Source organism: Alligator mississippiensis, chromosome 5 (assembly GCF_030867095.1).
Source record: "Alligator mississippiensis isolate rAllMis1 chromosome 5, rAllMis1, whole genome shotgun sequence".
NCBI classification, from domain to species: Eukaryota; Metazoa; Chordata; order Crocodylia; family Alligatoridae; genus Alligator; species Alligator mississippiensis.
This window is the reverse complement of record NC_081828.1, coordinates 155,568,348-155,593,692: the sequence shown is the minus strand read 5'-3', so window position 1 is coordinate 155,593,692 and position 25,345 is coordinate 155,568,348. Positions and strand designations below refer to the sequence as shown.

At 44.5% G+C, this 25,345-nt stretch overlaps 1 protein-coding gene across 3 annotated transcripts in view; it reads left to right on the top strand.

The window, feature by feature from the left end:
- The first annotated feature begins 7,498 nt into the window (after positions 1 to 7,498).
- The window catches only part of TAX1BP1 (Tax1 binding protein 1), an 86,370-nt gene continuing 68,523 nt past the window's right edge, over positions 7,499 to 25,345 (top strand). The window contains exons 1-3 of one of the 3 annotated variants that reach the window (XM_059728887.1): positions 7,499 to 7,617; positions 9,486 to 9,601; positions 10,278 to 10,461. In XM_059728887.1, the coding sequence (XP_059584870.1) occupies positions 10,285 to 10,461 (177 nt within the window). In that variant the 5' untranslated portion in view covers positions 7,499 to 7,617; positions 9,486 to 9,601; positions 10,278 to 10,284. The remainder of the gene's footprint in view (positions 7,618 to 9,485; positions 9,602 to 10,277; positions 10,462 to 25,345) is intronic. The other 2 variants (XM_006276938.4, XM_014603122.3) reach the window with 2 other exon arrangements.

Below are 25,345 nucleotides of genomic sequence, written 5' to 3'. Positions count from 1 at the left end.
TAAACGCTATAAACTATAAAACAAGATCTATAGGTGGCACTCTTGGGAAAGCTTTACCCATACTCAGGCAGTCTGGGACTTGGGGCTCCCCAATGGGTAGTTCTGGGGGCCTGCACCCCTATACCTGCCCTTCAGCAGTGGGCTGGAGAGTGGGGCCCACACCAGAGTCTCATGGGTTGCTCCATGGGTTTACTGTGCTGTGGGGAGCTGCTAGAGAGCATAGATCCTTCTGTGTTGCATGGGCCCCTCATTGCTCCCTGGGAAGCTGTTGCACTGATCTCTACATCCATGTGGTAGCTTGGAAGTTAACTGCAGCTTTTGTCATCATGTTGCACACTAAAGTTTCTAGTCCTAATCCCAGCTCTGCTGGAGCAGGAAACTGCAAGAGAACACAAAGAAAAGCCAGCCAAACAGCAAAAGAGCCTGAACTCCAACCAGCGCCAACCATGCTGCTTGGTTAGGACACTAAGCTACAAAAGCAACGTGCTGGGCCCCAAGCCAGGCCCAGACATGCAGCAAATGTATAGCAGGGCTCAGCCATCCAGCTGTGCTAAGACACGACAGCTGCAAAACAAGAAAAGGGAGACTCAGGTCTGTCCTGCACCAGGGCCTGAACATACAACAAAAGAGCTCCAAGCCAATTTGCCTGAGGCCTGGACGTTTAGTCCCAGCTACACTGCTATGCTGACACATAACAGCTGAGCTATGAAACAAGAAGTTTGTTTGCATAAACTGCAAAAGAGGATGAAAGAAGGCCCAGGCCTATTTAGCCAAGCTTGGACTGGGTGTCAAAAAGCCAGCCAGGCCTATACAGTAGTAAAGCCTGGGTAAACAACAAGTGTCAGGGCTTCACCCTAGCCCTTATCTGCCAGCCCAACATATGGCTGAGGTTCAGCCCCACACAGGTAGGCTGAAATACAACAGCTGTGAAACAGCAAAAAGGGCCCAGATTTATGGCTACAGCCTGGGCATCCAGTCTCAGCTATACCACCATGCTGAGACACTACAGTCCCCAACACAGGGGCTAGACTATTCCTGGTCAGTCTGCACTAGGGTTTAATACACTTATGGTACCACCCCACTCAAGGCCTGCATGGCCAAAACTTCCAGCAAGACATACAGCTGGGGTTCAGCAACACAGATATGCTGAACCCAAAAGAAGTTGCAGCAGCAACTATCATGTGCCAGGCTCTCAGTCCTAGCCCAGGGCATGCCAGCAAAATTGCCAAGCACCATCCTTGGCTAGTCTGCTGCAGGGATTCATACCCCTATGGCATTATCCCACTCAAAACCCAGAAAAAACAAAGATGGGAAAGAAGAGGGAGAGACCAGGGGCCAAGCCCCAAGACAGACTCTCTGTACCTGAAGCTTTCTGTTTATGTATGTAACCCACGCTGGCATGCTAAGCCTGGTGATGTGCCTGATTTTGGATCCTCAGGGTGCCAGCAGCCCTGCGAACCTCCTCAGGCAGGTCTGCTGACTGAGGTATCCTGTGGAGGGGTGCGTGCCTCACCCTTACCACCCAAGAATTTACACCAAGTCCAATAAACTCATTGGTTTCTTTATTATGTACCAATAATAAACCCAAACATTTGAATAAAATTTACAACTGCAAGATTAAGTGAATAACAACCTAAAACATTACATTCACTTGGTTATAACCCTTTAAAACAGTTTCCCTCCCACAACCCAGGTGGATTTCCCTCTGGTCACAATCCCTTTCCCATAACAATAAATGGCAACACAGCTTTAGCTATTATCCACCATTAAATAGTAGAAGTGAGGCTTCTTCTGCTCCAGGGAAAGTGGACTCCTTGGTCTTTCTTCTAACTCAGCAAAAACAAGTCTTTGATCAGCAACTGCAAGTAATAGGCTTCTCTTCTTTAGCTTCCTTCTGAAAAATACACCTCCTGCAAACATGAGGGGTTAAGTGTCCCCTCACACACCTATGCAGGTTTAGGATTCTCACAGCCCATTTCCTCTCTCTTGGCCGTCTCTCTTCCCAACACCTCCACATGCACAGTCAATTCCTTCTGCACTTCAAGTCTCTGTTCCTGCAGTACAAGCCTTTGCAGCTCAAACAGAGGACTTCTTTCCACAGTTCTCTGACCAGGTAGCTTCTCCCAACCAGCTTACCAACCTCTCCCAACTCTTTCCCTGGATACCCGTGTCCCTGAATGCAGAGATGTGACCCAGGGGGGGAACTGGCTTCTCCTGGAATGACTCAGGCTACCTTCTGTCCTGATGTCTCCTCCCTGGCAAGCTTCAGCTCTGTTCCCTCTGCAAGGAAGGGAGAAGACAGAGAGTGTGTCAGCTTTTTATGGCAGCCAATAGCAGCTAATCAGAGCCCTCAGTTTGCAATGTGGGTTCTGGTCACAGTTTAAATGTTTCAATAAAAAGCATGCACTGTGCACAGCATACCCTCCTGACTGGAAGAGGTATTGATTGCACCCTCTGCAAACTTTGCCACCTTTCTTGAAAAGTGCCTAGGCACAGCTCAACTACTCAGCTTGCAGCCAAGCAAGCCTTTGCAGCTGTTACATGTAAACATGTCAGTTTGCTTCTCCAGTGAAGTGGGAGAGACTTCCCCCACCCATAGGGTGCAGGTTTTCTGACTCCTAATTCAGCTTTCAGCAGCCTCAGGAGGAAAAAAAAGAAGACCCATCCTAGGTGGCCTGAGCTTTAAATCACTTTGCTGACATCATCACATGGTCCCAATCAGAAGCAGCATCCTTTGAACACTGTTAATGTAGACCAATCAATTCCAAGGGGGTCAGCGCTCCTGGTGAAGTGGCCAGAGTCACCAAACTGGTTCCACAGGTCCCTTGGAGGGAATTTTAAGGCAATGGTCTTGATACAATGAGAGGGGGAGAGAGTGGTTGTCTTCCAGTCCTAGGGGAGAAACAATGTACAGCACAAACAAGATACACAGCAACATGAAACCAGAATACACTTTATGACACACAACCCCAAATGTGTATGGGTGTTACATTAGGAATAGTTATTACTTATAATTAAATCAGAAAGAACTCTCTCACTATGAAGGTGGTTAAATATTGGAACACACTACCCAGAAATGTTATAGAATGACCACCCCTGGAAAGTTTTAAGGCACAAGGCAGGACAGTGGCATATTAGAGACTAATTTGTACCCTGCCCTGTCTTCTGTCTGACTTCAGATTAACATGACTACTTATCTCTACTAGACATGTTATGAGCAAGTTATTCAAACATTTGACACAGATGCTTTAGTCAGGGATGATCCTGTCTTGAGCAGGTGGATGGGCTAGGTGACCTGCTTCCTGACCTTCCTTCCAGCCCTATTTCTCCATGATTCTGTGATTAATATAACCAATTGCAGTTGCATATTTGTCTAAACTGATCATTAATTAAATAAGAAATGCGAAAAAAAAATGGGAAGTATTTACCAAAATGTAAATCTGATTCCAGGACTAGTATGACCTCACTCTTTTATCATATCATCATGCTTCCTCAAAATAACCCACAAAAGGAAGAGAACATACATTCAAAGTAAAGAGATAAAGTTCTGAGGAAAAGAGCTTTTCGGTAACAAATGTGCTGAACAAAGTCCATGAGGCTGATTACTTTTCAGTGTTCCTAGCCACTCAATCCCTCTGGCAGGGAGATCTAGTTGGAATTTATTGCTAGTGTAGGGAAGGCAGTATTTCCAGGGTCTACTTGGGTAAATAGTAGATGCCTCTAGTTTTAATAAATGATCTAGTGACAAACGGTAGACTAGGATTATGAATCAAAATCTACTAGGATTGACTAGATTTAGAAGGATTACAAGTCATAAAGAACATAGCCCCCCAAAATGACTCTGCTTCTGTTTCCATCACACTCTCACTTTGTCCTTATACATGACTATTCAGATTTGGACACTCCCTATACCTACAAATGCATGGCACCCCTATGAGCACACATATCGCCCCCCTGTATGCCCGTATATTTATAACATACCTTGAAGTCACTTCCTTCACAGCTGCCCTCTAATCTCTTTAGTATGCCTAAAAAAAAAATTGATGACATCATCAGGTGGACACATGGAAAGGAATCTCTAGAGAAATTCCACCAGGACTTTAGTAATCAGGACTCAAAGTAGAGATGATATCCTTGATTAGATCCACAAGATTTTTGCAAAAAAAAAAAATATTTTTTTTTAATTAGAAATTAATGAATTAGTGCTGAAAAGCTTGCACTTAAAGATTTTTTTTTTTGCAAAAATCTTGTGGGTCTAATAAAAGATATAATCTCAACTACGAGTCCTGATTGCTTTTTCCTCTAGGCCAATATGGCTACAACCTGGATACCTGACACCAGGGCTGTAATAACTTTCATCCTTCCATCAAACTGACTCTGGAATACTCCACCTAGAAAATTAATTTCTTAAAAAAATATGGTGAAAGTTTACAATGTCAACATCACCACCACATTTTATCAGAAACCAACTGGCTGCTTGCTACAGCTACCTCTATACCATCAGCTTTTACCCTAAGCATACCACTAGTTCCATCATTCATAGCCAAGTTCCGTGTTACAACTATATTAGCTCTGATCCCACCAACCAGAATGAATACCTCAAGGATATGAAGCAAGGATTCCTATACTTACAACATAATCCAAAAAATGTAGTCTTGCAAATCAACAAAGCCACATTCAGATTCCATTCCAACTTTCTATAGGACCAACCCCATGAGCAGGACAACAGAATCCCTCTTGCCACCTACAAACTTGAATACCTTGGATGCAACATTAATGACCTCCAATACTTCCTGGAAAATGATAACCATCTCAAGGCAGCTGTAGGAGGCTTAGAGGCATCCCTCAAATCTCAAACAATTTATCTCCAGTAACAGATTACCTAAATCCTACTCTCATCAAGGCACCAGGCCCTGCAATGGACCCAGATGCCAGCTGTGCCCCCTCATCAACAGGAATCACATCATTACTGGACCAAACAAGGGGGATTATAACATCTGGGATTCATGTACCTGTTCTTCTACCAATGTCATCATGTTGTTGGCTACAAATGTCCAACTCGGGATCCTTAAAATTCTAGTTTATTAGGCAGATTGAAACACTGTAATCATAAACCTTGGGGATGGTCCCCACACACACACACACATGCACACACATACACACACACAGTAGCAGGCTACAGAGTCAGGTATACCTATCCTACAAGCGCTGGAGTCTGTTGTTGAGGCTTCTTTCAGCGTGGTGTTATCTTCCAGAAGGGGGTCACCGGCTGGTCCTTCTGGCTGGACAGGTCTGGTTGAGTTGGAGATCAAGAGGACGCCACTGAGGGTCACTTTTCACTGCCTTTTATCTGTCCTTGGCAGACTTTGGTGACTCCCCAGTTTTCAGGTTTGCCCAATCCAGGGGTCATTGACCCTCGTGGGACTTCCCCCCCCCCCTCGGTGGCTACTGGATGGCATCTGTCAGCCCCAGGGGTCGTCCACATGTACGTGCAGGTTTGGGAGTCCATTGATGAATTTAGAATAGGGCTCTGGGAGTGGCCGATCTGGAGATATTCAGCCCAAAAGTTGGTCTCTGGCGTTGATTAACTCAGGCCAGGGCTTCTAGCCCTTGATCAGTGAAGTTTAGAGATTTCCCGGTTGTTACATTGTCTTCTATTGAGTTCTTCCCTTGGTTGATCTGCAGCTTCCAGGTGATAATTGCTGTCTGGTGTTACTGTGTTACACATTCAATCACCTTACACATTCAATCACTGATTCACTCTCAGGGGCCAGCCTGATACAAGGAAGGGCAGTTTGATTCCTGCCCTTGTTAACATTGTTACAATGTATAATTTACTTATGAAACTAAACACATTCAGTTGAAAGTTGAAAGGTGAGGAGTATAAAATATAAGCTACAAATGCCATGGCACACAAATAGATAAAAATACCAAACTACAAGGGGAGATACAAAATGCACACACACACATTTTAAAACACAATTCCTTATCTTAAAGTGAAAGAGAGAAGAAGGAAGAAAAGGTAGAAAAAGAGAAACATATCCAAAGAGGGGAGAGCAAATGCAGGCAAGAGAAAAAGGGGGCTTTCTGCTACAATGTGGTTACAGTGCCCCTCTGCTGTCTATATTAGACAAATGAGGCAACCCCTCTGTGAACCAATGAGAGAACACCCATTTGACATCAAGTCCAAAAAAGGACAAAAGCCTTTAATCTTCCTGGACTTTACATTGCTAACCTCAGAGTAGCTGTTCTTATACAGTGATACTTTAAAAGTTGACTCAGACACAAAATTGCAGAACAAGAAATCATTCACAGATTGGATTGTGTTAAGTATGGTCTAAACAGGGACTATGGGTTCTTAACCCATTACCTAAAACAGATTGTTTTACTGCTTCATATACACCCCAAAGGAATTGGGGTGGGTCTCGGAGAGGAAGCATGTCTAATTTATGCCATGCCTGCCAAAAACAGTTGACCCCCATGGATGATATATGACAATGTTATGGAGTATCTGGGCAAATGCATAATTTCTGCTCTTCCCTCACTACTGGATAGGTTTGGAAGGATGTTTAGCGGAGAAGGTGGGATGACTATGGGTGAAGTATTGGTTGCCAGGCTGTGAGCATGTGATGAAGTCTTAGGGCTAAGTGAAGTTCATGGGAACAAAGGTGCAGTGGTGTGGTCAGTGTGTGCCGTGGGCTATGTGTGTCTTACAGGGGTAGTGGACAGGTCGACTTCTCACCTGTGATGAACTTCAGCACAGTGTTTACAAACACAAGCTGTCCCTCACACTCAGGGAAGTGCTGAGTTAGGGGGTGACTCACCAAGGTTACTGTATGTGTTTGCACCTGGTGGGGGCAAAGGGTGTTAGGGGTCTGAAGCATGAAACAGAAGGCTAGCTCCCCACTGACTGTGTGTAGATGCTAGGGGTGAATATGCATGTTTGTGTGTGGGGGGGATCCCTAGGGTCCCCCATCTGTGCTTTCAGGAAGGGGCGCTAAGTCTGGCTCCCTGGGGCTAGAGGCCCTGCTAGAGGGGCACCCTTTATGTAAAGTTTAGATGACTGTTTGTATGGGACGGCTTGGATAGAGACGATCCTGTGTTAGACAGCGGGTTGGATTAGTCACTACATGAACTCTGCAGCTCCCTTCCAGCCCCACTTCCCTATGACTATGCCCATGGCCCGGCTCCACGCATGCGCGGTCCTCTAAGCCTGAGCTCTAGCTCACAGGACACCAGGCACACGAGAGCCGAGAGGAAGAAGCGGTGGAAACCAGGGCCCGCTTACGCAATTTCCTCTCTATCCCGCCTCTCCAGTTCCGCTTGCGTTTCGGGACTGGGAAGGAGGAAAGGGAAGTGACGAAAAATGGGTTCGCAGTGAGCCCAAATTCCCTGCGGCGGAGTGCGCATGCGCACGGCTAGCCATCAGGGCCACGCAGCTGCTGTGGTGGTGGTGGTGGTGGTGGTGGCGGCGGCGGCGGCGCCGGGCGAGGGGGGAGGGGCACCTGCGCATAGTCGGCCCCGCCTTCGGGTTCCGCGGGGGCGGGGCTGGAAGTGACGCAGCGGGGCAGGCTGCGAGGAGCCGATGGCGACGGCCCGGTGTTGACGTCCGCACAGGTGAGGCTCCGCACTGCCCTGGCCCTCGGCAGTCTGCCTTCCTCGCCCCGCGCCAGCCCCGGCAGGCCCGGGGGCGGGGGGGCAGGTGGTAGCCATTGGGCGCGGCGGTTGGGGTCACCGCCTCACGGGCGTTGGGCGGGGGCGTCCTCAGGCGCTTCCTGCCTAGCGGGGGGGGAGCCGCCCCGGCTCCGGGTCACGGTGGCACCGGCCCGACCGGCTGCTCCGGTGACATTGACCGCGCCGTGACCGCCCCGGCCCCCCGGAGCCGCCGGCGGTGGCAGTGACGCTGCGGGCGCCGCAGTGCCCGTGTGCTCTCCCCCCCCCCCCCCCGCGACCCAAAAGCCACGAGCACTGCGTCGCTGTCATACGAAACCCGGTGGGAGCCGGTTTGTTGTTTCAGAGTTTCCCTGTCAGACCTTGCAGCAGGTCTGGCTTATCTCTAGCTGCCTGCTGCTGAGCACCGGGGACGGCGGCCTGCACAGCTGGGCGCTGCTGAAGCTGGTGGGAGGGACCCAAGTTCCTGCCAAACTCTGGGTGCTGGGGTTGGGTGGCTCAACCTAAGCTGTCCCTTCCTTCCCAGCATCTTTAGCACTGCCCCAGTGTCTTCCTTTCTGCTCAGTTGGCTGTTTGTGCAGGTCCCTATTCATTTGTGTCCAGTGAAGTTTTGGTTGTACCCTAGGCCAGGGGGATTACTGTAAGGCTATAAACAGGCAGCCCTTAATGCTTAATCAGCAGATTGGTTCAGGGTATCACTGCTATCAAAACGGGTGCTGACAGGTGCAGCTTAAACGGTAATTTATTCTTTTTTCTAAGGCAAAGTGTTAATTCAGGTACTTCAGAGGTACTTGATGTCCAACCGTGGGCTTGTCCCTCTAGGGCCTGTTGTTCCCTCTAAGATGCAACGCTCACATTGGAATCAAGCTGGTTGTCTGTTTTAGCCCTGTCAGTTCCAGGTTTTATTTAATGCTTGTGTTGATGAAAGCGGAAAACTGCTGCTTGTTTCACATCTAATCTACCAAAAGAACTTGCCCTTGTTTTTTAGTACTTGCTTGTGTTAATACTAAATTAGATGGTAAGAGGCTTAAGAGCTGAGGGCTAGAAATCCTTGCATGGCTTGACAGAACAATGTCTGTTAATCCAGTTGTGCGTGTTGTTTGGGGAAAAACAAGCTATCTTTTTTGCCGGCTTTTAAGAATGAATTCCAGCAAGCCGGCAGGAATATTCTAGGAGGTGATTCTAAGTCTTTGTACTTTAGTGGGGGCTAGACTGGGTCCTCTTGGATGGTATTTCCATTGATTGTGGGGCTGTTGATTTTGAAACTATGGATGAGTAATGTTTGAATTTTTTAAAATCGAAGCCTTGATTTAATCATAGTTTTCAACAAAATGTGCATTCTTGTTGCTGATCTCCTCTATTCATTTAACTTCTTGAAACTTTGCAGATTTAGAGAGAGGTAAGGGCTTGACTTTGTGTACACAAACTTGCAGAGACAAGAGAGGTGATGGGTAGATACTCAGGTCTGTTATCTCTCATTTTCATATAGCACTGTTATCAAGGATGTTATCTGGAGATAGGCAGGTCAGGTTCTTTGGGTAGATGTGATATCTTTTATTAGACCAGTTCAGTAGTTGGGAAAATATTTGTAACATTTGGCAATTTGTGTAACAAGTTCTTTGCAAACTTTCCGGTGCAATCACTCTTCAGGCATAGGGAGACTCCAGAATCTCTTGTGTAGTTGAGATAAGTAGAGAGCTGTTTGATGCACCCCATTTAGATGCATGTTAGTAAGCACTGTTTGATGTTAATAATCTCTTAAATGAAACTAGTACTTTTACCAGGGTAAAAAACCCATAATTGTACTGTTTCAGCTACGTCAAGGACTACACCTTCCCGTCTGCTTTCTCTGCCATGACATAGCGAGGACATCAGCCCTACTAGTCTCCTTTCCAGATCTAGAAGAGCAACAACCAGAAGGAGTTTTAGGGTGAGAAGATTATGGGAATCCCTCATCTATTTTGCCTTCTTTTCTTACATATCTAGCATAATTTAATGTCAAGTGTGTGTTTGAGCCCTCTTATTTCCTTTGTTTTTCCACATAGGGTGGCAGTCTTTTCCTTTCTTGCTGCCCAAATGACCATATTTTGTTGCCTGATGGTGTTTAAATTCCAAAAATGTCACATGCAGGCTGGCATTCTATTTTTGGCATACGTGGCTATTCATACATGTAGGGCTGCACATGCAGAACCAGAGTGCCAACCTGCGTGTAAGTGGCACTTTTGCTTGGCATTCAGAAATAGATGCTAAGGATGGCATTCCATTCTTTTCTGGATTTAGAGGCACCTGTCTGGAATGCTTGTCCGAGTGGCTTTTTCTGTATGGGTCTCTCTCTTTCATTTGCATTTCTTTTGGTATACAAGATTAAACTATATTTTCATTTCCGAAAGTGGTCACTCTGGGTGTAGGCTAAGCCAAAGAGAGTGCTTTGAAGCAGTCTGTGCGCTATCTGTAGATGATGTTCTGTGATTGAAGGAATTCATTTTTAGTGCTTACCTTAAGAAATTAAGTTATGCCTCTTTCCACTAAGTTAATGTTTAACTTCTTTTAGGAAAAGTATTCTTCTAGTAAATTGTTTCTCAAATAATAACTTTGTTATGTTACAGATCAGTCATGTCATCCTTTCAAGAAGTTCCATCTTCAAGTAATGCTTTGCAGACTTCCAACTTTGCACATGTGATCTTTCAAAATGTGGCAAAGAGTTATCTTCCTAATGCACACCTTGAATGCCATTATACTCTGACACAATATATCCATCCTCACCAGAAAGATTGGGTTGGTATTTTCAAGGTAAGCAATTGGTACTCTTTCTCCCCCCTCTGCCCCCCTCCAATATGTTGTGTTGTATATTTTTGATTACATGCATGAGGTTTTCTGGCAGTTTTTAAAGTAACTGTTCACTGGTCCTGGTCCAAATTGTGTATTGTAACCGATTTCCGCTGTGACTTATTTCATTAGGTCAATAGGTGGATGTTTATGCAGTGAAACTTACCTGATGATTCAGGGTTTCCAACCTTGCTGACTCATGTGGGTGCCAGTACAAAGTCATGTGATTTTAAATTCCTAGTTTGTGTTATTAAAAACAACCCATAGGGAATTATGCACAAGCATCAAACTACACCAGGAAGTTGTTGCTAATGTTGTAAAGTCCAGCACTCAAATTTAGGAAAATCCTGCTTAACAGCTCCAAGGTGTATTTTGATACAGTTGCTAATTGATCACATACAGGTCTTTCTACAAGACTTCTGCCTTGTTCTGTGCACAGGATGGATGGGGATTACGTAGCGGGCAGATGTTCAATATTTTGTTTAATTCTTGTTGATAATGTGTAACGTGCTTTTATTTACTGCATGCCATTCAAACCTTGCCCAGAATCCAGAATTATTAATTTGCTATGATGCTTATCTCTTGTGTTATCTAAGTGCTTCATAAACATGAGTGGTTTTATTTTCATAACCTCTCCCAGAGGTGAGGATGCTGATTATCCCTGGAGAACTGAAGCAGAGAGAGATTCAAGTAAAAACTGTATGTTAATTCTGGGTGCTCAAGTTGCCAGTTTTCCAGCTTGCTTAGCATAAATAGCACTTCATATGTTCAAAGCATAGTTCCCATTGTCTTCAGTTGCAGCTGTGAGTGCACAGCAGTTCTACAAATCAGACCGCAACTGGATATCCAGAAAATGAGGAACATAATTAGGGATGGGTTGTGGAGGACGTTGGTTCAGTAATTTGCCTTTTATCATGTTGGACATCTTTATCAAGGGTAGAGATAAAATCCAGTTTTTTAGGGCAGCAGTCACTTACCTGAATTGCGAAGCCACCTTTTCTTTTATGTAAACTCTTGCCTCTTTCGTTACGTAACTTTCATCTTCTGCATCAAAGGAGATAGAGGTTCTACAGACAATAGCCACCTTTGCAACTCAACCGTGATTCATTTCCATAGTTTATCTGTTCTTTGTGTTGGATGAAGTTTGGATGCTGTGGAAAAATGTGTAATCATGTTGTGCGGGCCGGGCCCCGATCCCGCCCTCCTCGCCATGTGTGGCGGCGATTGCGATCCCTGGAGTGTCGCCATGGGCGAGCGGGGGGCGAACCGGGGTCGAACCGGACCCGTCTTCGGTGCACACGGGCTGTGGCTGTCAGCCCGGGCACGTGGGGTCCGAGAAAACAGGCGTACGAGCTAGAATTAGGCACGGTACACGTAGCGGTAGATTTTAAGATTGTTTACTTACACCGAAGATGGTCGCGGTGCAGGCAGAAAAACTTGCTTGAGTTACAGTTGCAGATAGAAAAGAAGAGAGGCGGACTAGAGTTCCTCCGGGAACACTCTTCTAGCCCATCCGGTTGGAGGCTCTAAACCGTGAGCCTGTCGGACCAACCGGAGAAAATCCGTCCGGTAAAGAGCTCTGAATAGACTCACTCACACGAAGCTTGCTAGGCTCCGTGGATCCGTCTCTTTGGCGCGCAGGGAAGGATACGTCTAGGATCGTATGGTGACGGGGAGAGGCTAGAGGCTGATCAGACCTCTGTTGCCTGCTTAAAATGCGTTGGGTCCGTGAGGATCCGCAGCGCTTAGAGATCTTCACACAGCGCGAAGTCTCCTTCTCCTGGTGTTCGTGGAGTCCTCCAACTAGGGCGGAAACCACACAAGCCTTTTATACGGCTAGCAGGCCAATCGCTAGCTGCCACATGTGAATAATTTAACGTAAACCAATAATGGGGCTTGAATTAGAATACAAATGGCAGGAACTCTTTGCAACGTGCATCACCGTGCTGCAACTTAGAAATGCACACTGCAAAGAAAGCTGCAAAGTGGCGGGAACTTCTTTTGCACCCGGGGTTCTCTGTTGCAGCAGAAAACTCCACCGTGCAAAGAAGCTGCACTTTGGCGGGAACAATTTAGCGGGGAGCAATTTAGCTGTGCCGAAGCACACAAAACAAAAACTCACAACTTGGGTTGTGACATGTAACTAAAACGTCAATAAGTATGCGCAATGGGCTGAATTATGTTTGCACAGAAAATGCAAATGGTTATTTGCATTTTTAGAATTCTTTTAGCATTTTTGCATATATTATTAGAAAAGTAGGAGGGGTGGTTTATTTCATATTTCCCTTCAAAAATATATTGTCTCCTTTTATTTTTTAAACATAGCTTAAATTATGAATACGCTTTTTATATTAGTATCTATTTTAGAAGAATTATTTTGTGCACTTACATAATTGATGACAATGAGGACATAGGAGAACATTGGCTTTTGTATCTTTACTTCTTGCCAATAGATCTAGATCAAAGGTAGCAGTAGAAGGAAATACGGAGCTTAAGAGTTTGGAGTTAGTTTCCTTATAGTTGATTCCTCTGAAGTGTTCCTTCTGTCTCTGTCAGACCTCTGGCAGATGTTCATTTAATGACATGTCATTTCATTCCTGATCCCAACAGTCACGCCTCTTGTCTTACCAAACATTCATGGCAGGATGCATGGGATTGGGATCAGGGATCAGATCCCAGTTGTGCCCTTTCTATTTGTCAGTGCAGGTGGAGCCCAGGATCATAATTCTAGGCATAGTTCAAAGCTGGTGTTGCATGGCTCTGCAAGGGCCACATGGGAAGCTGATCAGGTCCTCCTACATGGCAAGTTCAAAACGGATGAGCTTCTCCTGGGTGGCACTTCCATGCATGTGCAGTTGCAAGTGCATGGCTTTGAACTTGCTGTGTTGGGGAGTAGCTCGTTGACTGATTGTTGGAATGGGGATAGGACAGCCGGGGTCTTCAACTGGGCCAGTGTTGCACTCCTCCTGATGTTGACAGCTAATTGACAGTACAGTGTGTTGGGATGGTATTTGGCAGCATGGGGTGCTTCACCTTCAGTTCAGGACAAAAGGCAAACCAGCCATGAAGATGTTCTACATTATAGGTGTTCTATGTGGCTTCTTTCTCATTTTATCACACCATTAATTGCTTAAATGTTACTATTTATGGCACCATAAATACATTAATAGTGCCACAGAGGTAACATCTGCCAGATCCCTTAGATGACTGTCTTTTGGGTGTCCTATTTTCTGCTCTGGTTGACAGTGTCTTTGTATCTGTGTGTTGGGGGAGTGAAAAGGGGAAATAGTTGTAAAGTATTCCTTGTGTGCTTATACGTGGGCAGGCTCTCTTTCTCTCATATACATGTTTACATACATGTATGTCATACATACAAATATATATGGATTTTTCTACACTAGAAACCTTTTACTTAGCTGTCCTGTCCAAAATGACTTCCTCTCCACCCCCACCATCCCAAGTATGAATGTAGTTACATTGCTATGAACGTGCTCGTATCAGTGTAGTTTATTTAGGAGGTGTAAAGTCATACTAGTGTAATCTTTACCATACCTTTTATAAGAGTATAACTGCATTCACTCTAAGGCTTATACTGGTATGTCTGTAGTAATGAAAATATCATGATTATATCAGTGGTTAGAGGTACTGTGAGAGTGTTAAAATGTCAGTTTAATGCCCGTTCTACACAACAAACAAAGTGGTGTAACCTCTGCTAATCTTTATTCCTTTTAATATAGTTGGCTTTCTTTTAGGAATGGAGGAGAAGTGGCTGTTCCTTCACATTAGGAATATTTTCAAATGAGAAGTTTGCTTGTCCTTTTAAAAGCTTCAGATTTCATGCTGGATTACTGTAATAGGAAACTGACTGGAAGGAGGGAGACTGAGAATGAAATGTCTGCTTTGTGTGATTCAAGTCAGGGCTTGAATCTCTGTCTCATAGCTTGGGTGCCTATCCCAACCACTGGGCTGTTGACTGTTCTTGAGCTCATAATCTCTCTCTGTCTCCAACTAGATATTTCAGTTTTTTTAAACTGATGTGCTCATTCTCATCAACAGTTCTGACTTCAGTGAATCAATCAAATGAGTCAAAATTTTCTAATATAGAGTTTTCTAGATATTTTCTGTGAGAGGTACTCAATGCTAGGTATAAATAAGCCATTAAATCTTGACATTATATCTCCAGATTAGTTAATAACTTAAGCTTTAAGGTCAGTCAAATTACTTTACTTTTCCTACAGATAGGTACAGTGGATTCCACCCACTGGATATATGGGAGTAACAGTTCAGTGTTGTAGCCAATGGACTGTGCAGAAGTGGTTTTTTTTTTTTTTTTTTTTTTTTTTTTTTTTTTTTTTATAAAGGGGAGAGGACTGTCTCCTTACATAGATGCTTTTAAGTAATTTAAGCTTGGACAGAAATTGGAAAAAGTATCTGAGTTTATTCAGTTGAGTGCAACTGAGTAAATCCAGTACTTGAAGTGAAATGCATATAAGTTTGAAGAACGGACGTTCCAGTGGGAACCCTCAAAGGGATGATATTTTTATAAATTGCAATTTATTTATTTTTTTTAAGTATAGTAAAAGTTGCAAGAAATGTTGCAGTAACTACCATTTGAATACCCTTGAGATAACACTTGATGTATATTATTTTAAAATTATAACAAGGGACTAGTACACACAAAGCAACAAAATGGGAAAGTAGTGGATAGTGGGTATATATTGTTAATTTAGTGAATTTTAATTTTGGAAAATTTGTGCATTTTGAATATAAATAATAATGTTTTAAAAAACTTCTAACAAGTAACATATATTTCATATCTGAAGTCATTTAAATGCTAACTTCAACTGTTTGCATCTTGTATTTAGGAAGCTATTAGTATATGTTATAGTGTTTCTGCCAAAACACTGTTTTGTTTACAAAAAAAAGTCCCAGTCTCTCTCTTTCCCCCCCCCCCCCTGCATTGCATATTTCCCTTTTAAACATTCTTTGGCCACACGATACTGGTACAGGCCATGTTAAACAGGATGCCTAAAATATCTCAACCACAGCTCTAAATCAAACATTTAACTAGCCTTAAAAAGGCTTATTAGGATAGAACTAACACCTGAGTAGTTAATGATCTTGTTCTGTTTTATGGATTAGTTCATACATCATAGTCCAAATATTTGCATATAGTTTATTTTGATAATAGTTACAGAAGAAAATAATATTTTTATGTGAATGTTTTCATCCTACATGAATAGAAATAGCAGATAAGTCTACTATTCTAGTATAATTTACATAATGAAGCCAGCTGACACTCTGTGTGTGTGTGTGTGTGTGTGTTAAAATATGGTAATTGCTTAGAATGAAGCAGTATCTCTAGTCAAGAAACTCTGTCATCTTATTGACCTCAGTTGTTGATTCAAGATGAAACTACTGTGGTCAAAGTATACTATTAAAGATTGCTTTAGGATTGTCTGGTAAATTGATTACATGCTTTCCTGTTATGGACTTTAGGTTGGTGAGTGATAAGAGTTTGAAGAATATGACGTGTGCCTAGTGAAGTTATGAATATCAAGCATTTTAACAAGGGAATCATTAAAAAGAATGACTTATGACCTTTTGTTGGGTTGCGATAATGTGGATAAGGAGAAGTACGCTTGCTGTTATTGAAGGTAGAAGGACTTTGTGCAGAGAATGAATTGCTCTCTTAGAGGACAGTTCTGTGTAAGCCAACATGCACTGTTGTATGAGCTTCCCTGGAACCTGAGAGGATGTCATTGCTATTGCAGCTGAGATATTTGTGGGGTTAACAAGTCTCTCCTCTCTGTATTTACAAAGATCTACAGAAATCTTTTCTTTCCTCCAAGCCCCTAATATGAATATAGGAGGCTATAGAGATAACAAGGAATTGATACCTAGTACTTTATGGTACATCTTTTTTGCATCCAAATAAAATTAACATGTATTGCATCTTGCTGTGTTTTAAATGCATTCACTTGTGCTTTGCTGCCTTAAGTCATTTATAAAATATTTACTTTGCACAGCGAACATTTTCTTAACTACCTTTAGGTTGTCTTCATTTTAAGGCCTGCCTTTATTTATTATTTTTTACATTCTCTTTAGATTTCTCTCCCTAAATTCAGTATGCTCCTTGTACAGTTAGTGTTCCAAGTAATGGGTTTCTGAGTTTGGATCCCTCCTGTCGTATCCCATTCCCTCCCTCCTCTCCCAGAAATGCAAGATTTTCTTTTGGCAGAAGCCACCAGCCACATCTTTCTCTGAACACTTGACAATCCGGTTACAGCTTTTGTACCCAAAATTATCTCAGTTGTTCAACATTTACCCTACAACTCTGCTCCCCAAATGCCTGGTACCCAATAACCTTTTAGGGGAGCAAAATTTAAAATGGTATTCGGGGAAGAATTAGACACACTAGGCAGTTATAAGCATTAGATGCACATTTAAACTATAATACTGAACATGTAATGAAGTTAGATAGACAACATTTCAAACTTGTTGCTTTCATCATCAACTCTGGGACGTGAAGGTACTTATTGAATATCTCTTTGCCCAGCTACTGTCTGTGTAAACTGGGGAGAGAGGATTACAAGAACAATGAAGTCATCCTGACACAGATTGCCTCTGTCAAAGTCTGTGTGTGGCCACAATACAAAACAAAAGATCATCTGAAACAAAGCAAAATATTCAGGAAGTGATCTGACTGCTCTCAAAGTGAAATAAATTGCATGCAAATTCTTGAAAGAAGGGGAGGAGGAACTGAGAGAGTAGTGGGAAATAGCACTGGGGCAGGGATTTGGGACTGGTGAGAAGATTATGGTGGGAAATGGGATGAGTGGGAAGGAAGAGGGTGGGTTGGTTCAGGTCAGGGAAGAAGAAAGTAAGGATTAAAGAGAGAGAGGTGACGGGGTGAGTGGCAGGATGAATGGGGGAAGTGGTATTATGGAGTAGTGCCAGTTGTGCTGCTAGTGATATTGGCACAGCCAGTTGCCTGCTGCAGCAGTGGCTATTTTTTGCATCTCCTTGTCCCCCAGTTTATGCTATTGGTGAAGGTATTAGGATGGGTTTGCAAGTCAGCTTTATTTTTTCTTCCATGTGTGTCTACATATGTGTGCTTGGGTTTAGTTGAGAGACTCCCTTGAGGCAGGCTGGCCTCTCCTGCTTCCTGTTCAGGGTTCTATTCCTTTTTTGTGTTTCAGAGTCCCTTTTCCCCTCCCCTCACCCTGCCAGTTAAAGTAGGATGAGGGAGAGACCCTCTCTTTCCCTGCCCCTCTTCTGGGAGCTGCTCTCTGTATGTCCATGTCGGTCTATGTCATTCTCCCTGCTCCTTTAGGTGAGTTGGACTAAGTATAGCTGTCAAAAATCCCAAGGCTGAATTAATTCCATTTTCACAGGTTAGTCTAAGCTACATAGGTTGAACCAGTAAGCAAGTGAGCAGACATTCACTCTTGACTTTGGAAATGCAGCCATGTGCCTGCAGTGGCTCAGTCCAGAAGCTAGGGGGCACCAAAGCACACCTCCCTGCTTAGCTGGAACAGACAGCTTGGGCCAAGGCTAGCCCACCCACCATGTGAGGGGGAGATTGCAGGGGAGATGCAAAGCATCCTGGGATGTTGTGGGACTGTAAGCTAACTTGAATCTGGAGGAGATCTGGGACAGAAGTTCAATAAAACAATTTAATGCAGTTAAATCTCATACTACTTCCATCCATTTATCTTAACCCAGTTTCAGGCATTTTGAAAGTGGTTTATGTACACTAAGTTTCTGTTGTGTTACAGATTTGAACTGGTTTTTGATCACCTTTATTGGTTAATGTGTAATTTCTGTCCCTTGCCTTGGAGCGTAGTAAAATCAAGGTGATTTTTGCCCCTTTTCTGTTTCGAGCTAGCATGTGGTAGGGGCTTACTGTTGTAGGGAAGCAGGGAGACAATTGGAGACATCCTTTTGTGAATTGGGGCCAAGGTATGAGGGTAACTCTATGCTGTATGTGGGCTTCCTGTGCCTGTCATGTCTGAGATATGGCTTCTGGCCTTTTGTGGGTGTCCAAACTTCTCTCTGCTCTCCGAATGAGCTAATGTTTGACAAAGCCCTGCCTCTCTCTGTGGGGAGCTAAAAGGATGCTCTGTGGGGAGCTAAAAGGAGAAATGCTGGGAGCATGCACCAAATGCTTGATATGGAGATTGGAGTAAAGAGTTGAGAATAGGTGCTTGATGCATATCATAAACACTGGTTTTGAGAGAGGGGAGTCCTGAGAACATCCACTGAGGAGAGCAGTATATACCTTTCAGAGCTATTGTTGCACCTGGTATTCATCTACTTTAGGTATACTTACTCAGCTAGAATATCACACCAAGATGAGTAGGATGGTTTACATCTGCTGTAGTTTATAAGAGCTGAATGCGGGTTATGGTTATGCATTTAAACTTTTAGAATTTGCAGTCACTAACAAGGCCAGTCAAGAGAAATTGCATATGTGATCTTTTATCACAAAATCGTAAAATAAAGATTTACGTTTCTTGACTGCATACAGATCAAAACCATATATAAAATTGGGTATCTTTTAGAATTATTAATGACTGTGAGAATTGAATACCTATAGCAGTACAATTCATTTAATTTATGATATGGGCCCTGTACAGATACTCGGTGTGTGCCAAGAGAAAATCCAAAAGTCAGCCTATCTATTTTTGTCTCAAAGATCTGTATATTGTGTACAAAGGACTATTGCTTTAACTCAAGGTCATGTCATGATTTTATTTTGTCATATCACTGTTCAGAAAACTCTTTGCAGGATAACCAATCCAGTTGCCTTTTTCTTAAATGTTTATATTTTCTAATTTTTGTGAAAGAAGGGATATTATTCTGTTATGTAAAATGTTTAAAAAGCTTCTGTTTTTATTATTTTTATTAGTGATACTTCTGGTATGATGTCTGAAGCCTTGCCAGCTGTCTAACAGTTTTTCTGCTTTTGTTGGATTGTTCATGTGCTAAAGAGCTTTGTTAGATTGCATTTACAATACAGTTATCCCCTTTAAAGAAAATTACCTATAATTCTTGTTCTTAAGCCTTTAAATCATTTCAACAACTCTAGTTAACTGCAGAAATGGGTCATGTAGAGGATTATAAAATAGTTCCCCTCCTACTAACACTGGTTCAGTTAAACCAGTGTTTACACTGTATATATTGGTGGAGGGGGAGCGGACCTTTTGCACTGTAAGTTGAGGCCTCTTAAGGACATTGTATTTGTTTAGCATGACAGCTGCAAAATTGTTACCCTTCAAAACAGCACTTCTCGGGTTAAGCGGGGGGGAGTGCAAGGCAGCTCTTTTTAAGTTATTTCTCGATTTGAGTGCTTTCGTGAGATTTAGTGAATCAACTATAAACAAAGATTTACAAAAGGCAAAGAACCTTAAAGATAGAAAAATATTTTATTTAATCTTTGTTTTACTAGATGAAAATATTTAACGTGTTAGCTGCTCAGCTGAATTTTTTTTTGAGTTGCCTCAAGGCATACAGAAGAGCATTATGGAATCACTTTCACCTGGAAGTTAAGAGGTCACACTTAAGTAAAACAGTATCATTTATTAATAGCAAATTGCCTGTCAAGCATGATGGGTTGGGGGGGTGGGGTTGGGGACAGAGGCCTGCATCGCCCCCAGCCACCTCTGGGTTGGGGTCCAGCTTCCCCCCTACTTCACCCCCCTGGATGGGCTGGGGGGGAACTTGCACGTGGCAGCAGATGGCGGTGCCCTGCCAGCTGCTGTTAGGGGGGAGGGAGCCACTCTGGCTCCAAGGAGCAGGGCTGGCGAGACCAGCACCGCTGGCCTCACCCCCCGGCTCTGGCCCCTCAGTCCTCCCTGGCTGTCATGGCAGTGCTCCACTGTGTGTCTGTCTGTGCAGAGTACTCTGGCTGCCGAGACAATCAGAGTGTTAATAAAGCATTATGGACAGGCAGACAGACAGACAGACTAAGGCTTTTATAATATTAGAATTTGGGTCTGGTAGTATCTACAACATAAAAACGTAAACTCAGACTTATTTTTAAAGAATTAATCTATTTGGGGGGCGTGGTATTTAGAATATAAAAGATAAAGGAAGTAGCTATAACAGATATAAAGCAAACAAGGAAATGATTACCCATATGAAGTGGAATTCTGGTTCCCTTTTTGCATCTAAGTGGCAGCGTTCTAGCTGCATAAGTGGCATTTTTGTCACTTGCATGCTGATAACTAACAATTCATCATCTTCAGTGTGGATGTGTAAATGCAGGCTACTCACTGACTAAGAAGTTGCATGGATACTGTGAGTGCCTATGTCTAACTCAGAGAAACATAACTAGTCAAACCTCACTCAGAGGCATCAGACTCAGGAGGAGAAGAGCTGCCCCCTTTTATATTCTGGCCCCAATGGCAAGTGCCCTAATGACTTAGTTCAGGAAGCCAGAGACCCAGGTTTTAGGCCCTCCTTGGCCAGCGGGGGCTTGGCCTTGCATTTGTCTGACTTGTCAGCACAGTGCTTATAACCCGTGGTGTGGTAGTTAGCAATATTCAGCAATCCTCCAGTCTCTCTCCAGCATTCCTTTGGCTAGCTTTAAAGTGGAAGATACTTCAGATCAGGAGGAAGAGAGCGAGGAAGTGTGTGTGAGACTCAGTGAAATGCATGCAGTTCTGGAAGAGAGTAGTCCTTGACTACTGGCCTTAACCTTTGTTCCCAGTGGGGTAGAAACTTCCGCACTACAGTGGTCTCCATCCACTTTATCCAGCAGCTATTAAATATAAGGCTCAGCATCAATAGTTCTGCTTCAAAAGGAGTACTGGAGGGGACTGGATAATGCTTAACCTGCAATGTCATGGGTAGACTGTTACTCTGGGAAGTCCAGGAAGATTCTCCCCTCTATACAAGGGGGAAGAGGCTAAACCCTGGTCTTTGGCTTCCTGGGTGATCCCTAATAGCTGAGTGGTTTGGGTACTAAAACATGGGAACTGTCCCCTGCCCGCCTTCCTACTCTTCCCTCCTCTCGCATCACTTTTCCAGGACCTAGGTTCAGGTATGCACTTACTAGCCAGGTATGCATGTAGCTATGTGTGTAGCCCAATTGAGCATGCTCACTTCATGCATACATAATTCTTTGTCGATAGTGTAAGCTTAAGGCCAAAAGCATGAGGTACATGGCTAGGAAACTGCCCTTTAGATGCACAAATAGAAATTTAAATTTCCTTGCTGCAATTCAGAACTGTTACTACTCATCCTACCTTCTTCAAGGATAATAAAGAGTCTGTGGCAGTGGTGCTAGGGCCAGATGAGTGGGGTGGGGCTGGTCCACGGGCCAGATCGAGCCCCATACTCCAAGGCTGGGTTCTGGAGCTTGGCACTGCCCAGTCCTTGCCCTTACTCCAGGACTGGATTCTGGGGCCTGGCACTGCCCTCTTCTGCCCTCATGTGCTGGGACTGGTCTCCAGGGGCCTAGCACTACCCTCTCCTATGCAGTGCACTGGGATTGGCCCCCACAGGCCCTGCACCACTCTCTTGCAGCTCCCTGCATGTTGAGATTGGGCTCTGGGGCCTGGTGCTTCTCCAGTCCAGCCCTGCTTGCTGGAATTGGGTGGCCAATCTACGGTGTGGGGTCAGTGGCTCCCCACTGGTCCAGCAATTTGGCAGTGGAGGAGAGGTGCCACTGTCGTCCCGCTGTCAGATTTCCAGGTCCATGGAGACCATGGGCCAGATAACATCCTCTTTGTAACTGTGCTTGGGTATTTGAAGATTAAGAGGAGATTTGATAACAATCTTCTCTAGACTAAATAATCCCTGCTCTTCCACCTTTTCTGATAAGTCTTGTTTCCTAGACCTATAATCATTTTTGTTTTCTTCATCTGCTGCACTCCTTTTAAATTCCCAATTCTTGGAGCATGATGCCCAAACTGGACATAGTATTCCAAGTGAAGCCTTACTACTGCTGAATAAAGCAAAATAATCACTTCCCTTGATTTGCAAGTGACAATCCTGTATACTGCCTAGTATGCTATTAGCCTTTTTTGCAACAAGAGCATACTTGTTAAGAATGCAAGTGTCAGTAGACTATAGTCTAGAAGTCAGGAGTTCCATACACTAGATCATTTGTGGCCAACCTTTCTGGTTGTGCCACTAGTTAAGACCTGTCCCTTCCCCTTATGCTGTTGTGATACTGTCGCAGGGCACGTCAGTGCCTGGCTCCTAAAGAGTGAAAACTGCCAGGGAGAGAGCCCTGGCCGACCATAATGGGCACAGCTGCAGGTTTCTGGGGCAACTAATGGGAGTCAGCTGGCCAGAAGGGGGCAGGGCCTGGTCCTTATAAAAGCCCAGGGCTGAGGCCAGGCTGGGAGTTCCCTGCCAACAGCCAGAGAGGCAGGAGCTCCTGGGGGAGAGGTGCGAGAAGCAACCGCAGGTACTGCTTGAGAGTCAGCTCCAAGATGTTGGAGCAGTGTGGTTGTAGCCAGGCGGCTTATAGTTATGTTTCAGCCTAGGGGCTTGTGCTTTGTTTTGTTCATTGAACCGATGGCTTGGGTGAGGCTATTAGGGGTTGGAGGAGGCCTCATAGGGGGGCTCACGATAAAGTGAGGACCCTGGCGCCAGTGAGGGCGCAACCTACTTATAGGGACCCACAGCAGTGTGCGGGGACCCCGGCGCCCAGGAGGGCGCAGCATACGGGGTGTATAGACCCCAGCCCTAGGGAAGGGCATTTCTGAAGCCCCAGCATGGGCGGGGCGAGCTCCCAGGAAGGGGGCAATTTTGTAAGCCCAAGCAGGGCACAGCCAGATGCCAGTGAGGGCACAGTTTATAGGGGCGTAGACCCCGGCCCCAGAGAGGGGCGATTGAGCCCAAGTGCAGGCATAGGGAGCCCCAAAAAGGGGGCAGCATAGTGAGTCCCCGAAAGGGGGCAGAAGAGAGATGACAGCAATTACATCTGCGAGGCTTGGGCTGCGGTATTAGGGGAGGTTGGAGCAGCAGAGCGCCCCCCAGCATCGGGGCATTATAATGGGCAGCCTCCTGCTAATTAATTAATTAACATCAAGACGTGGCAGGTGAGAAGGCGGGCGGTTGCTGCAGGAACAGGTGAGCGGGCCACAACTTGGCTCGGAAGCGATACCTGTTACAGATACTTATCACCCCAAAGGTAAGCCTGATGGAGTTTGCACAATGGGGTGCCAGAATGGCAGCAGGTGGGCTTGTGAAAATCAGGAGTAGAATATACCTGGAAGAAAAGTATCACCACCAAGAGCCAGATTTAACTTTGAAAAAAGTCAGTTGAGCCACCTGAAATTCCTTATGGATATTGCCTGTAAAACTGGGAGTGTACACGGGCGATTTTGCTAACCAAGCTGTGTTGTTCGTTGTTTTTCTTGTGCAACTGATGTGGCATTGTCAGCAGAACTTTGAGTTTCAGTGTCAGTGAGACAAGGCACAAGTAAAGGTTTCAGTATCATTTGATTTAATCATGAAGTAAAAGGGTTTTTTGGGTGGAAAGCTGGGGATCTTCCAAATGGAAGATTATGGCAAAAATTGAGTGTAAGTAAACTTCTTAACTGTGTCACAACCCAAAGTTGTGATTTTTGTTTTGTGTGTGCTTTGGCACCACTGAATTATTTCCTGCCAAATTGCAGCTTCTTTGCACGGTGGAGTTTTCCGCTGCAAAGGAGAACCCCGGGTGCAAAAGAAGTTCCCGCCGTTTTGTAGCCTTCTTTGCAGGGTGCATTTCTTTGTTGCAGCACAGAGATGCACGTTGCAAGGAGTTCCCGCCATTCGTATTCAAATTTGTGCCCCACCATTGGCTAGTTCTAAATTATTCACACGTGGTGGCTAGTGATTGGCTTGCTAGCCGTATAAAAAGCTTGAGTGGTTTCTGCCCAAGTTGGAGGACTCCACGAACACCAGGAGGAGGAGACTTCACGCTGTGTGAAGATCTCTAAGCGCTGCGGATCCTCACGGACCCAACACATTTCAAGCAGGCAACAGAGGTCTGATCAGCCTGTAGCCTCTCCCCGTCACCAAGCGCAATCCCGATGTATCCTTCTTCCCTGCACTCAAAAAGGATCCACAGAGCCTAGCAAACTTCCTGTGAGTGAGTGTATTCAGAGCTCTTTACTGTATGTACTTTCTCCGGTTGGGTTGACGGGCTCGCGGTTTAGAGCCTCCAACCGGATGGGCTAGAAGAGTGTTCACGTGAAGGAACTCTAGTCCGCCTCTCTTCTTTTCTATCTGCAACTGTAACTTAAGCAAGTTTTCTGCCTGCACCGCGACCATCTTTGTAAGTAAACAATCTTTTAATCGACCACTATGCGTCCGTAATCAATTCTAGCTCTCCGCGGTCTTCTCCGGCCCCGCGTGCCTGGGCTGCTGGCCACAGCCCGCGTGTGCAAAGACGGGCCCCGGCTCGCCCCCGGTCGGCCCGCACAAACTGGAACTGGAATTTCTGGTGGTCTGTAATGGTATAACACTTTTTTCCCCCTGTTGCATACAATACTTCCAGTAAAGGAGTTCCAGTTAAGTTCTTACTCAGGAATTAAATTAAGTTTCCTGATGTAGCTGGAGAATTGTTCCTAAATAAGATCCTTTCTTGAATATTGGGAAAACAGTGTTCAGTCATTGACAGAAATAATTATTTATTAAAACCAAATATAGCAACAAATGTGGGGGGTATAAGCCCTTCCAGCTTTTTTGTGCAGTGATTAGAACCTCTGCACATTCTATCTAATTAGCACATAATTTTTACGGTTTTAAATTTATTTTTTATGTTAGATATTAAATAAATGTCATGGTTAGATAGTTGGGCATGTATTTTAGTCCCTCCATATCCAGAGCAGTGCTGCTG